Source organism: Mus caroli, chromosome 3 (genome assembly GCF_900094665.2).
Source record: "Mus caroli chromosome 3, CAROLI_EIJ_v1.1, whole genome shotgun sequence".
Lineage (NCBI taxonomy): Eukaryota > Metazoa > Chordata > Mammalia > Rodentia > Muridae > Mus > Mus caroli.
Window position 1 is genome coordinate 71,810,867 of NC_034572.1, and position 15,171 is coordinate 71,826,037.

The 15,171-nt window shown below is 42.9% G+C and overlaps 1 protein-coding gene across 9 annotated transcripts in view; it reads right to left on the reverse strand.

Annotated features, from left to right (window-relative positions):
- Window positions 1-913: 913 nt before the first annotated feature.
- Window positions 914-15,171, reverse strand: part of Rapgef2 (Rap guanine nucleotide exchange factor 2) — a 227,064-nt gene continuing 212,806 nt past the window's right edge. For 5 of the 9 annotated variants that reach the window (XM_029474996.1, XM_029474999.1, XM_029475000.1 and 2 more), the window contains 5 exons: window positions 13,514-13,666; window positions 8,074-8,299; window positions 6,973-7,532; window positions 4,866-5,165; window positions 927-2,955 (listed from right to left, as the gene is read on the reverse strand). In XM_029474996.1, the coding sequence (XP_029330856.1) occupies window positions 2,930-2,955; window positions 4,866-5,165; window positions 6,973-7,532; window positions 8,074-8,299; window positions 13,514-13,666 (1,265 nt within the window). In that variant the 3' untranslated portion in view covers window positions 927-2,929. Of the gene's footprint in view, window positions 2,956-4,865; window positions 5,166-6,972; window positions 7,533-8,073; window positions 8,300-13,513; window positions 13,667-15,171 lie in introns of all 9 variants that reach the window. The other 4 variants (XM_029474997.1, XM_021157687.2, XM_029475003.1 and 1 more) reach the window with 2 other exon arrangements.

Consider the following 15,171-nt stretch of genomic DNA (forward strand, 5'->3'; position numbering starts at 1 on the left):
CAAACTGTTCCTCTTACTGGTGGTATCTGGCTGGTACTTGCTGATTAAAGTCCTACAGATGGCTATTTGGCTATACTGGTTGCTTACTTAAGAGTGTGGAAGAGTGGAAGACATGGATAGCAGCTGCAAGTGACTTGCCTTGGTTTTGTATTTTTTTGCAGAAAGCAAAAGGCAATCAGGAGAACGTTCTCTTAAACAGGTGAATTCACCAGGACAACCTTTCCTTTTTCTTCACATCTCTGAACCATTTTGATAGACAGATTGAGCAGGAGTTGGTGGGTGGGAGAGCCACCCTCCTCCATCTCTTTCAGTTCCTGGCCTCCCAGTCTCCATGCTCTTAGTCCAGCTTCTCAGACTTTTACTTACATCTGCTCGAAGGAAGAGTCTTTGCTCTCAACATGTATTTAAGCAGGCAGCTACTTAACTGATTTTTACCTATTAAAATAGAAATGCTTCTTTGAGGGACTGAGATACTATTCCTCAGACTTAACCGACTAAGCTTACTTAGTGGGCACAGGTCTCTGAGTTCAACCCCAGAAATGAAAACAAAAACAGGTCACCAAAGAGTATCACTTGCTAGCTGGATGTCAGGAGTGAACAGCCAACCTGTTCTCTTAGTGACCGTGACTTCAATAAACAAGGTGTCCTGATGTCCTACAGAGATTTACATTGGGAGAAGGTACAGAGGAGACAAGTGCTACATTGAGCCTCAAGAGACATGAAAGAATTTGACCATGGCTTAATTGGTGCTAACACTAATGATATTAATTCCTCTGACCCAACAAAGAGCCAAGAAAAGGAAACAGTTCACTCAGTTTCTCCCAAGCAGGAGGCTTACTCCTCAGCCTCCCGAGGCCCAATCCTGTGGTGCAGCCTCTGCTTCATTTCAGTAGTAAAAAGCATGCACAATCCATTAAAAGTTTAGACAAGGCTTTATGTTGCATTTATTTATTCTCCAGCTTGTACAAACTGGATGTAGAAGCATAAACATAGTACATTTCTACCATCTTCAACAAAAATATAACCAATATGTACAATTATTGTATTAAAAATACAAAAGGGATACAGACTCCACCAATGTCTTTCTAAAAGACATACAGGTACAAGTGGTATCAAAAGTATGAGGAAATCACCAGTTAATTGTACATTCTGCACTTGACATCACAGAGCGAACTGAGATTAGCAGTCCTATGTTCTACAATTACTTAATGCTTAGATAACATCTGTGCAATTTGTGGTAGAGCTAGAGTTTTGTCTTTCTATATGCACATGAGGTCCATAGCCTATAGAGTAAAACTGGCAATAATGCATATTACATGTAAAATTACAAATGCGTAAGTGACAATGTGATACAGAAGTAGACAAACGCCATGACATAGAAGAGAATTATTAAATAAAGCACTGACATTGTTTGACACAGTGAAAAAACACTGCAATTCGACCTTTAAAATTTGAAGCTATTTACGTTTATCTACTGATCAATATGATCAGCTGAATTTAATGGAAAAATCCAAGATCAGCAGCCCCTCACATCTGAGTTCTACTCGGATTGGCAGCCTTCACTTTTCCGGAGTCTGTGCAAAAACAACACAAGAATAGANCGGCGGGGTCATTTTCAGTCATTCTAGGGCTAGCAGCAGCTATGAGCAGACGGGCGCTACACTTAGGCCTTCTCCATATGCAGCGTCCCCAAAGCCACTTACAGGTCAGTCTTTGGTGACTAACCACTTTGCAAAGGCTGGCGTATTTAACCATGTTTGTGACCTTTAATCATGTTTAAAGACATACTCTCTGGTGCCAATCCAACAAAGGGAGGCTGTCTTGAAAGAGCAGTACAAACAGCTGGCATTCGCTCCAACACCCCAAGCTGCCTCACTGCAATGCTATCCAGTTATAAATGTTTCTTTTAAAAAATAAAAACAAAAAGCTCTAAAACCCTAAATTAACAAAACTCAAAAAAAAACCCCAAAAAACAAAAAAACAAACAAACAAACATAACTTAAAAACAGGGGTTGCCATCCATTGTAATTGAGCAGGACACACTCTTAAATAACACCATCCTGCCTCATAAGGCTCAGACAGGACACACAAGTCCTAGTTCCCTCCCCTGGCCATGTGCAAACTGATTTACATTAGAGCCTCACCCACTGGGGAAGGGGCAGGTGAGGAGTCTTGGTATTTAAGTAATTGGCTAACGTTTGATGCTTCTGGGATAGGGCACTTCACGGGCAAGGCCAGAAGGACATGGGAAGACAGGGTCACTGCCCAGGTCTTCCCTTGGTGCGGCCAAACCCTGTCCGGCATATTTGGTTTTTCAGAAACCCAGGCTGGCAATCCTAGATAAGGTTCAAAATAATACTCTAATCATTAAATGGATATAACATTTACTCTCTGAACACAATCTTTAAACTTATTTTTTTTTAAGGATATTGTAAACAAGTGGACAAGCACTGTACTTAAAGGATTTCATATCAGTCTTTGTCTTTCTTGGTGGGTTCAAGACCCCGGGTAGTTCAAAGGCTAGCTTTTCTCATCTTCCAAATGAGATCNAGGGCTAGGACTGGATTGAAATCTAAGAGGAAGATTGGAATCTCCTTCCAGGCATGGAGAAGGGCCGCCAGAGGGAATCGCCTTGTGACGATCTTGGAATTTGGAATGATACTGCGTGACGTGGCAGGCAGCAGCTCAGGGGCTGCTGGGCTGTGCATTTCAAGCAACAAGTCTGCAAAGTGCCAGGGCAATTTCTTCACAGTATTTCACATGCAAAGGGGAAAGGAAGAAGGGGAGAAGAAGCCCCATGCTNCTTTAAGGCAGGGAAGGAGGCAAACTGGTCCACCATCCTCAGATGTGCGTGCCAAGGCTCCAAGGCTTGGGACGTCTTCTTGTGCTCTCCTTTGGGTGGCTCACTGTGGATCAAGGAGCCTGGGCCTCAAACAGCAGACACTTGTTCATCTTCTGCAAACACAGCAGGGGAGAAAACAAAATAAGGAATCAACAAGTGGATAATTTCTCTGTGCTATCATGCACAAAAACAACAAAATGGGTACATCATGCAAAACAGATATCCACAATATCCACAAAAATATATGTATATATCTTTGGGGTGGGTATAGCCTTGGCTATGCTAGAAGGTGATATGTAGACCAGGTTGGCCTTGAACACGAACAGATCCTCTTGCCTCTGCTTCCCAAAAGCTGGGATTCAATTTGTACACTGTCATACCTGGTTTATAAAATCTACTAAAAAGGCAGCTGGGTGTGGTTGTTTAGGTCCATATTCCAGCACCTAGGAAGCTGAGCCAGGAGTAAGTAGCTGAAGCAGGTCCAGCCTACTGTCTTATATACAGTAATAACTGTGATGGCCAGTCTAGGGTGCTACCTTGATTAACCTGGAAAAGAGAAATTTCAACTTGAGGAACTGCCTCCATTAGGTGGCCTGTTAGACATTTTCCTGATTGCTAATTGATTCAGGAGGGTTCAGCCCACTGCAGGTGGTGCCATCACTTGGAAAGTAGGCCCGGCCTATATGAGCTGACTGTGAGCCTGAGGGTAATCCAGTAGGCAGTATTTCCCAGGACCCTGCTTCAGTTCCTGCTCCAACTTCCCTGAATGATGGACTGCTGTTACCTGGAATGTAAGATGGAATAAACGCTTTCCTTCCCCAAGTTGCTTTTGGTCAGATAGGTTTTATAACAGAAAAAGGAACCAAACTCAGACAGCAATAAATAAATAAAATTATGTACATGACAGCTGATTAGTGAAATTGATTTAAGCTCTAAAACCAGGTGTATTTTTCCAAGATTTATATGTATGCCTGCTTCTGTGTGAGGTACATGCATGGAAGCAAAGTTGTCCCTGGGAGCCAGAAGAAAGGACTGGATTTCCTGCACTAACATTTTAGGCAGTCCTGAGCCACACCTACATGGGTGTGGAAACTGAACTGTGCTGCAAGAGCAGTTTATATGCTTAACCACAGAGCCATCTCTCCAGGCCTTCCTTTTTAAAAAGTGTGTTTTTAAAATTCTGTATGTACACACACACACACATGGACACACACACACATGAGATCCACTGGCCAGCAGAGTGTGTTGGATCTCCTGAATCTAGAGTTACTGGGGCTCTAAGATGTCCACATGAGTGTTGGGGGCTGAATTCTGGTCCTCTGACCAAGAAACAAGAGGTCTTAGCCACAGAACTCTCTCTTCAACCCTAAGCCCCTCGTTTTTTAACTACAGTTAAACAGGCAAACACTCAGACTAATAAAATAAAAACTACAAAAAAAATTCCAGGAGAATATACAAAAATATCAATATTTATTTATCTATAATTGAATGATAGTGATTTCCATTTATTACGTTTAGACTTTGCTATAACGGCTGTGTACTAAAATAAACCACCCTGAGCACTTCAAGCCACTTTCTACCTATTAAGTTGCCAACTGCAACGCTTCCACAGGAAACGGAACCTGCAGCGCGCTTCAATAGGCGAAGATGTTTCTCTGAATTCTTGAAATGAGCAACAACCAGAGATTTTTACTCTAATCCTTAAAACAGAGCCACAAAAAACTTCAGCTTTACTAAGTGTTGTAGAATTAGCACACCCTAGGTCCTGGCTTCTACCTCTAGCAGCAGGGAGGGGCTGGGGGAGACTCCCATCAAATCTACACCTTCTTACAAGCGATTCTGATAATCGCTGCTGTCCTTAAACTATTCAAAGATAAGTTCTTCCTCTTGCAAAAGAGGGGAAAATTAAAATAAAAAGAGCTCTCTACAACAAGCACTTAAAACTCCTGGAGCCACTGCCCCACTCTTCCAAGCTGCCAATGGGTTACCCCAGGAACCCAGATGGGGTGTGGGAGAAGCCTACCGTCCTCCTCCGCTCCTGTGAAGCCCTGCGGTTGGAAGGGCGCAAGGCGTGGGTCTGCGTCGCTGGGCTTGTGCCACTGTGGCTTGCTGCCCGGCCGGCTGGCTGTGGCTGCAGGCGGCGTCTGGCCCGGTGCTGGGGCCTCAGTGGGCCTTGCCACCATGTGGGACCGCTGCAGGGTCACATTGTAATCCAGGGGCTTCCTGGCCGGGTGGCAAGGCCCTTCTGGGAAGTCAGCAATGGGAATGCCCACGTAGCCTGGAGGTGTGGGAGGCGGCTCCCGGTACCTGCCTTCCTTCCGCGCTGCAAAGACAAGGCAGGGTGTCAGGTACAAGATCTTTCAAGCTGCATAAGGTGGTGCAGGATAGACAAGTCAGGGAGCTAGGCTGTCTGTAGAAAATACTCACCAGGTCATTTCCGTGTAGCATTATAACCTCTGAACAAAGCTACTACTGCAAACCATGGGAGTTCAGCTAAAAACAGCTGATGTTAAAACTGTTGGCCACCGAACCCTTAGCCCTACTGTGGAGATTAAAACAAAACAAGGCACAAGAGGGACCAGGAACATGCCTGGAACACGTCAGTGCGGGGTAAAAATCCCCTTTCCTCTTCTCTTCCTGTACCTGAAGAGGGACACAGTTCATGTTTGTTGGGCACTGTCTCCAATGGAGAACAAGTTCTGTATTGCTCTGGCTCGCTAGGTCTCACGTCGGAAAACAGTAAATTAAAGTAAATCAGAAGACTGGTTCAGGACGACAATGTACGAAGCCCTGGAAACCAAAACAGCATCTGCTTTCCTCAAAGTTCATGATTTCTTTAAATGAAAAACTATTAATCTGTGACCAGTAACCAAAAATTTGTGAAACAGACTACAATTCAAATTTTCTTGATTTTCCTTAGGAACTAGAAACACTTTTGCTCTCCTCTTCAGCAATAAAAATTCCGAGAATTAGTTTGTTAACAGAAAATACTTCAGAACAAGCAGCTGAAGAATTAGGAGCTGAACCTTACTCCTCTTTAAGGTGTATTAATTTGACATCCACACACATCACTTTCTTACGTGGCTACAGAACTATTTCTTCACTAATACAGGTGATGTGTGATGTGGTTATGTTCTAGAAGGTTTTCTCCATACCTCACAATCTACATCGCAGTTCTGGTAGACAGATATTCAGGCCTGCTGCACAGAACAGCACTCTGAGACTCGGGGAGCACACTAGCCTTCACACCAGGGAGCACCAGCACTTTTAGGTACTGCTGATGTCCTATGTCAAGACCTCTTCCATCCTCCTCACACTAACCCTATTAGGATAGAATTATGGGGGCTGGAGAGACAGCTCAGTGGTTTATATCATTGGCTGCTCTTAAAAAGGGCCTGGATTCAATTCCCAGCACCCACATAGCAGATCACAACTGTCTATAACTCCAGTTTTGGGGGATCAGACACTCTCACACAGACATACATGTAGTCAAAACACCTACGCTCATAAAGTTAGAAATAAATAAATCATTTTTTAGAAGGTAAAATTATGAAGCCCATTTTAAGGATGAGCAAGCATAGCAGTCTGAAGTGTCAGGACAGGGATTCTAGCTCTGACTGACACCGCTCTCCCAGGTTTTACTCATTTCTGAACTCTACTCCTGTTCTAGAATGCACAAAGAACTTGTTTAGTTGAGAAACAATGTGCCTGTATAACATAAATCAATGAAAAAGGTTTCAATATACAAAGGATACAGAGCTCTTAATACAATTCAAGGGGACAAGAGAATAATAAACCATTTTGTAAGTTTCAATGAAAGGAAATCACTTGGTGAAGAATACAGACATCTGTCTTAATAATTTTCAGGTAAAATGAAAAATACTTTAGACAAGATAATAGCCACGGCAAGAACCTATTCACTGTGGGCTGAGGGCTAATCTTTACTGAATGTTTAAATGAATCTCTGACCACCAAGTTAGCGTTAAGGCTGAGTCACTTCAGCTCGGACCACACTGCTGATTTGGAACCGTATGTGGCAATGGACAACTGAGAGAGGAGCCAGTTTCCATAGTAACTAGGTTACAGCCATGGTTCAGGTGTGCCCCCTAACATTCCATTTCAACACTTACCGATGAGTCCCTTGGTAGTGCTCGGCGTCACAGCTATGTGGGCAGGCATAGGGACAGGTTTGGCTTCCTCTGTAGTCACGGGCACCATGCTGCTGCTCTCTGCCTCAGCAGAGACATCCTTCCCACCCCTTCGCTTGATAGTGCCTGTGTCGCCTTCTGAGTCTTCTCCCCAGTAGCCCGTGGAAGACGCCCAGCTGGCCCGGGATTGGGCTTGTTCAAGACTCTCTCTACTTTGATTCTGTCTGTTATATTTTGTGCTATGGTCAGAAAACATCATTTGGTCCATATGGCCACCGGAGGCCCATATACCTGCAGCATCCCCTGAATAGTCAAAGTGAGTGTGCCCAAATGGCAGTGTTTCCCAGCTTCTCTGGTGCTGAATGGTCTGTATGTTGTCATGGGAACCACTTGAGCATGATGTCCAGCTCCCACGACCGCTGTCAGCAGCATCGAGGGAAGCACGGTCCCCTTGGTCATGGGAAAGCTCCTCTGTGCTAGGAGAAGAGATGACCGTCGCTGCGGCATACAGGCCTCGGCTTTCAGACACTGGGGCATACGACCTATCCAGCAAAACACAGGAAAGGAAGATGTGAGGCTGTTAAACAAACACCCTTGTGCTGATGACAAGCTCTTGGTTTGAAGTCTAGGCTGGCCTTCAACTCATGAACCTCTTCCTTAGTCTAAATGTTAGGATAATAGACATGAGTTGCCATGCCTATACAAATCTTTCCCCTTAGGAAGGCAGCTTTCTTCCACCCCAGAGAGGAAGAAAGGACTCTTGAATGGGATCAGAGAGCTGCCATATTGCTCATTCATCTTACAAAGCAAACGTGGGGAGGGAAGGACAACCTGCTACAAAGAAGGAGCACTTACACTTTCCTTACAAGGTTCAGGGTGGCAGAATATACTCTGGTTACCCATGGAAGGCAGATCAGACAGAGACTGGACTGTGTCTACTATTGCTGCAGTCTTCCTCCAGAAGAAGGAAGGCCACAAGGAGTAAACACATTACAAAAGCAGACTGCACCACAAAAATAGCACGACACTTACTCACAGACCCACAGAGAGAGACAGGAAAGATCACAAGGAACAGACGCTTACCCTAAGCTGTATTGATCAGGCTCCATCAGGGTCCGCCGCTCCATCCTGCCCACACCTAGGGTGCTCTCCACAATGCTGACAGAATGCCTCTGGCGCCGTTCATCATGCAGAGAGACTGGCACCGAGTCAAAAGAAGAATTGCTGACAATACTGGATCGTGAAGAAATCTCACTGTGACCTGAATCTGAGAAATTATCCACGGTGCCACTGAGAGCCAGTGCATAACCTGAGTAAGGAATGTAAATGCAGTAGTTAGATATTTTAAGCTTCAAACACTAAACAGGTCCACCAAATGGGCAAAAACTGTAAGTTGACAATGAAATGGGGGTTTATTCAAGAAGGTATAAATACATGAAGACTAAGGGATTCAAATTTTACTCTAATAAAGTATAAGTTACTTATTCAATGGTGAGAAAAGTATCTATTGTTACGCACTCTTGGTAAAGATGAAGAAACTATGACGTGTCTCAACTACTCTTGCTTCCTTAGCTACAAACGCACTGCTTAGTAAAACTCAGCTGAGAACAGCTCAAAGACTGAGCACTTGTCTGGCTTGTCTGAGGCATCAATTCCAATCTTAGCAGAGTAAGACAACACAAACAAAACTGGAGGCAAAACCTCCCACAACCAAACTCCATCAAGAAGAACCCATCAGTCTTAGAAGTATGGACCCAACCCTCAAACTGCTGACAGTGAGTGTCTTATTTTCTTTTTTTGTTTTCCAAGATAGGGTTTCTCTGTATAGCCCTGGCTGTCCTAGAACTGGCTCTGTAGACCGTTGAACTCAGATCCACCTGCCTCTGCCTCCCTAGTGCTGGGATTAAAGGTGTGNGCCACTGTGCCTGTCTGAGTGTCTTACTTTCAACAGATGTTTTGACTTTTCAAGAATGTCACCAAAGTTCACTAGGAAGTATCCACACATTCTTTAGAGTTTAAGTGGAGACAGGAATAACAAGGATAAGACACGTAGAAGGTATTTTTGGATTCCTGTCATTTTTTTTTCAACATTAATATTGTATTAACTGAATGACCTACAAGATAGCTGTTTTGAAGGATGTAGCATGCATTTCCTCAGCCCTGCTCTGGCTCAATACATGTTCATTTCCTGTCCTGAGAGGCCTCTTTGAAAGTCACAAGGTTCAGGGGAAGGGGGAACTTGCTGTGACAATTTTATATATTTAAATGAAAAATCCCTGAATCTTTCTCAGCACTCAATTTTTAAATTTCATAATAATATAAGGCAGATAAACAGACATAATAACGCATAATGTAAATTTCTTCTCTTTTAGCCCAGGTTGGGGTCTACTAATCTTTCTGTTGCAGCTACCTCAGTGCTGGGGTTAGGGTTGCACTACCTCACCTATTATAGTCTAATTTTTCCAAAGCCACTTACAAAACAAAAACAACAACAACAAAACTGGAGAGCACCTGAAGGTTAAATTCTGTCACGTCAGCCACACGGACCCTGATCTATATTTCAAAGGCTAAGCAGGTCTTGATAAGGTTTAACATGGTTATTTATGGTATGCCTTTTTATAAATCACACTGCAAGTTCCAACAGACAAGGTTAAATCTCTCCTCACAAAGCATGCCCCAATGCCTGATGCCTAGAAGGATTCTTCCATCTTCTTAGCTAACAAGTCAACTAGCTTTCCCAGCAGGCCTGGTTCTATAAGCCCCACCCATCCTAGAAAGTCTGGGAACACTGTTATTCTTGCTCCTGTTCTCAGTTCAAACAGAAAACTGCCAGGAGCCAGCAGACCTCAGCTGACTTCCACTGCAAGAGGAACGAAAAGAACTCCCGTGAGCACTCAGTGAGCTCTGGAGCTCTGGAGCCACTGCACGCAGACATACAGGAAGCTATGGTTAGACTGACTCCGCTCTGCTGCTAAACTCTGTCAGGAAAACAATCTCCTTTACTACTGCTGGACCACACATGCAATCGAAAGGCCAGGGGAAGGAGGGAGGGAGGGAGGGAGGGAGGAGCAACACTGGAAACTGTGGAAAGAAATTACCAGCTACTTTAATTTGAAAGAATATCAACCTAAGGGCAGATGCAGTCTCTTGAAAACAAGAAAGGCAGTCAAGACTCGTATTTGTATCATGAAAAATAAGGAACATTAATTGTTCACATTTACAAGGCTTCTTTATTACTATGGCATAAATTTCTATTTAAGTAGAAAAAAATATAAAAACAATTCTCCCTACACTTACAATTAGTAAAAAAGGAGGGTGTACATATGTGGCGGGCAGGTGGTGGACACTGGGGAAATTGCAGTCAGGCTGTAATATGAGAGAATAAATAAATAAATAAATAAATAAATAAATAAATAAATAAAACCTATTTTTAAAAGTTTGCCAGCAATGGTGGCACATGACTGTTAATCTAGGACTCAGGAGGCAGAGACAGGGGCATTGCTGCAAGTCTTGGGCCAGACTGTTCTATATACATAGTTAGTTCTTGGACCAGGTGGAGCTCATAAGATTTTTTTTTTCTTTTTAAATTAAAAAAAAAAAAACCCACAAAATATTCCCTACTCAAAACCCCAAGTTTTAAAAAGTTATATAAGTAAGTGCTGACTATATCTAAAAGAAATATCAGGGAGGGAGCTGGACTCAGTTAACTCAAGAGTATAGTGTAGCACAGTGAAGCATGGACAGTTAACCAGAAAGGATGTCTGTGAGGAGTCAGAAACTGAGGGAGAACACCACTGACTGTGTGCCCACCTGTGCTGCCGCCTGCTCAAGCATCAACCAGAGTCAGCAGAGCAAGGACCAAAGTGTGGCAAAGGATACCAGAAGACAGACTATGGGGACAACAGAAGTATGAAAAGGGACTTAGAAGCTGAGGCGTCTTATCACCCCATGCCAGCTACTGCAGGCAGGAGCCGCAGAGACCCAGCAGGCCAGCGGGGGAACCTGCTGCAGCGCCCCAAGGGAATGGACACAGCACAAACCAAGGAAGAATGCTGGCTGAGAACACAGTACCTGCTATCACTTACTGTTCATTTGGATTTGTATTATTTTATTCTTTAATTATTATTTTATTTATTTTTATTTTACCTTAAATTTTTACTATATAGAAATACACATTTAAGCTTTCTTTTTTTAAAAGTACATATATGTTTGTACCTTAAGTGTGAAAGTTGTTGGGCTGTAACCTATATCTCATCGGAAAAAATGTAATTTATTTTAAATTTTTTATTTATTTACTTTATGGGTATGAATGTTCTGCTTTTGGGGGACTGTGTGTACCATGTGGGTGCCTGGTGCCTGAGAAGAAGGCCAGAACAGGCTTTCAGATCCCCTGAAACTGAAGTTGCAGACAATTGTGAGCTGTCATGTGGGTCCTAGGAACTGAGCCTGGGTCCTCTGGAAGAGCAGCCAGTGCTCTTAATTGCTGAGCTATCTCTAGTCTCTACTGCTTTCCTGATCCCTCAGCATACTTTACCTCATTCTTACTCTACTTCATCCCTCCTCTTCTATCTTCTCATTCACTCCTCTCTTCACTGGCCTAATAATGATGCTCTTAACCCTTCCAGAAAATCCCCACCCCCTGAAATTACTTTCCTCCCAACTAGTACTCAGTGCTGCTGGCTCCGAACCTAACAGAAGAAAGACTGCCAATATCTTCCATAAGAAAGTAATCAGGAAGAGGATGCCTTGAAAACCCTACAGAGCATACCAGATTTGATAAACACTTTCAGTCTAGTAGCAGGATATAAAATCAACATACACAAAGTCTGCACTTTTTAATACACTAATATGAGCTAAGGAGAAGAAGGTTAGGAACAATATCTCAGTAAAAACAGTGCCAAGACACAGGGAAACTATCTAGGAATAAACCTAACAAAAGAGGTAAAAGACAAATGCAATGAAAACTTTAAGACGCTGGAATGATACATGTTAAAATTCAAGATGACATTTTTCACAGAATTAGAAAAAAAAAATCCTAAAATCCCCATAGAGACACAAAAGACCAAGAGAGTCAGCATAATTCTATGCAGAATGAATACTGCTCAGAGCACTATCATAGCTGATCTTAAACTGTATTTTGGAGTCATGGTGACACCCATATCACAGTATTGCATAAAAAGACATGAAGATCAATGGAACAAAAGGGGGGGGGGGCAGAAACAAACCTGATTTTTGACAAAAGTGTTTAAAACATATGCCCGGGATGCAAAGGGCAAAGCAGACATTTTGGTGTCTCCACTTACAGAGAATGAAATTAGGTCCCCATCTCTCATCCTATGCAAAGGTATATCCCAAGTACATCAAAAACCTCAATTTAATACCTAAAGTAATTAAGCTGCTTGAGGAAACTAATTCAAGATATAGGTTCAGGCTAGTATTCAAATAGCACCCGAAACAGCTCCAAGAACTGACAAACGGAATTATCAACTTCCCCATAACAATAAAAACTAGCCACTGAGTGAACTCAGCCAACAGAATGGGAGACAACCTCTGCCAATTCTATCTCAGACAAGTGTTGATATCTAGACTATATATAAAACTGAAAAAATGAAGCACCTCAAACCACAATGGCCACCAATAAACAAGCCATTCAGCTGAAAAAACAGTCCTCAAAGGAAGAAACACACAGACCAAGTAACAAGTTTAAATTCCAGCATTCTTAGCCATCAGGGAGATACCGAGGCACCACTGTCAGAATGCCATTGAGAAAACCAGTGAGAACAAAGGCTAGTGAGCATGGGGGGAAGGAGGGTCCCTCTTCACGGCCCTGGGGAATGTCAACTGTGCAGTCACTATGAAAATCAGTGTAGAGATTCCTCAATAAACTAAAACCAGAATTATCAATAACCCAGCTATACTCATCCTAGCAAATATGCATGACTCCAACCTACAGGATATATGCACATGCATGTCTACTGGAGCTCCATTCACAGTGCCAAGGATACGAAAATATAGATGCCTAGCAGAGGGGTGGCCAAGGAAATACGGTGCACGTACACACTGACGTTTAATTCAGCCATAAAGAAAAATAAAACTATGACAAAAATCAGGAAACGGATGGAATTAGAAAATACTATCCTTGGTGAGGAAACCGAAGTTCAGAAAGACAAAGGAATGAGCATTTCTTCTAGTGTGTGGACCCTATCCTCTAATCTCTAAGGCTCATGCCTGTGGTTTGGCTGTAAGAAAACAGATAATCTGTCTGTCCTTTCCTGCGCTGTCAGCAGTCTTTCTAGCATACTAGTTGTAACACTAGCACCTGTCTTTTGACAGTTAAGGGGACCCACAATGTTAAAACTAGCATCATCTTTCCAAATTTATAACCAGATGAGGAAAATCCACTGTCACGTCACATCCCATCAGATCCTTTGCATACAGCAGTGAAACTTCCACAGTGAACCTCTGTGCGATCCTCTGGACTAATGTGTGGCCCTGCGCAGGGACAGGAGTCACTGAGTCCTACCTTTCCTTGGAGAGCTCTGAGGTGAGGTGGGGGGCGATGAGAGCTGAGAGGACGCATTTGATATTGTATCTTCTGCTTGCTTCCTGTGACGCTCCAAACTCCCTTCTTCAGACAAGGACAGGATTTTCTTTAAAGCTTGTGGAGAGTTTATGCCTATAAAAAAACGCAAAAACCAAAATAATTCAGGCACCCATTTAGAGAATGAAAAGGACTAAGGGTGTGGCTCAGTGACAGACACTTGCTCACAGGCTTTCCTATAAACAAGCAAACAAAGAGTGAAGAAGGAAAGACTAAATAGCAAAAATCCTGTTTTTGTGTCAATATTCAGCATTGCCAGTTTCAATCTACTTCTGACCTAAATGTTCTGCATGCTCTTCTGGTGTACGAAGCATAGGACAGTTTCTGACTGGTTATCCATCAGAGCACTTGAAACCCTGCTTTTGATGTGTTCCTTGGATATGAACTCCAGCCATCATAGTTACTCAGCTGTGTCTTCCTAAGCAACGGTGGGGAAAAAGCTCGAGAACTGGACGTTTGAATCAAAGATGAAGGCAGGCATCCTATTTCAATTCCAGTTAAGCCTCAAGTTTGAGTTAGGAAAAAGACATTTCAGTATTTTGGGAAATGTTGGTTCTGAGGAAGAAGACAATGGATGGAGGGTGGGTGTTGGTGGGAGGAGGAGAGACAAAGTAAAGGGACTAGAGTTAACAGGAAGTTTCCGTGGTTACACGGAAAGTCAATGAAAGGGCTCTAAGGCAGCCATGTCATTAATATTTGATGAAATAAAGGGAGGGAGAAGAAGGCAGGAGACAGCTAGTCTTCTGTGGAGTACTCCAGAAGCCCAGGAGAGGTTTCTGAAGGGGTGGGTGGAGCCAGCACCAACATAGGAGTACAGAAGGAAGATGGAGGAAACTGAATCCCATGACAATACAGTGAAATAAGGAAGTCGCATTAGGAATGCTTTACAGATTCATTATTTTCAAGCTGCTTTTGAACAATCAAGACATTTCTGGAAAGGCACAGTAGCCTAAAACTATCTTGAGTCAGGGCTGGTTTTAATGGTCATAGACTTAATAGACTTAATTAGAAAGGAGCTGACAGAATCTAACCCTTCAATGTATCCTCTATTAGTGGCTTGACACTTTTATTTTTGCTTGTTTTGAAACAGGGTCTCACATATCTCAGGCTGGCCTGGAACTTTCTATGTAGCTGAGGATGACCGAGCACTTCTGATCCTCTTACCTCCACATACCAAGGGCTAGATTTACTGGCAATAGCAACCAAATCTGGCTTCTGGAGTATGGGATGGAGCCCAGGAATCCATACATGCTAGGCAGGCATTCTACCAACTGAGCCCAAGCAACAACCCTTGATGCTATTTTAATGTAACTCTATTACAAAATCACTCTTAAAAGCAGTTCTTTGATTAAATATCAAAGTATTAACATAGACAGTATGCATAAATGTATTCACCCCATTAATGCTACAAGAATGGATACTCTTTTTTTTCCCTTAAAGCATTTTACTAAGCTGGATGTGGTTGTGCATGCTTTTGTGTGATCCTGGTAAGTGTGAAACTAGTCTGGTCCACATAGTGAGACTCTGATGAGAAAGAGAGAAAGAGAGGAAGAGAGGAAGAGAGGAAGAGAGAAAGAGAG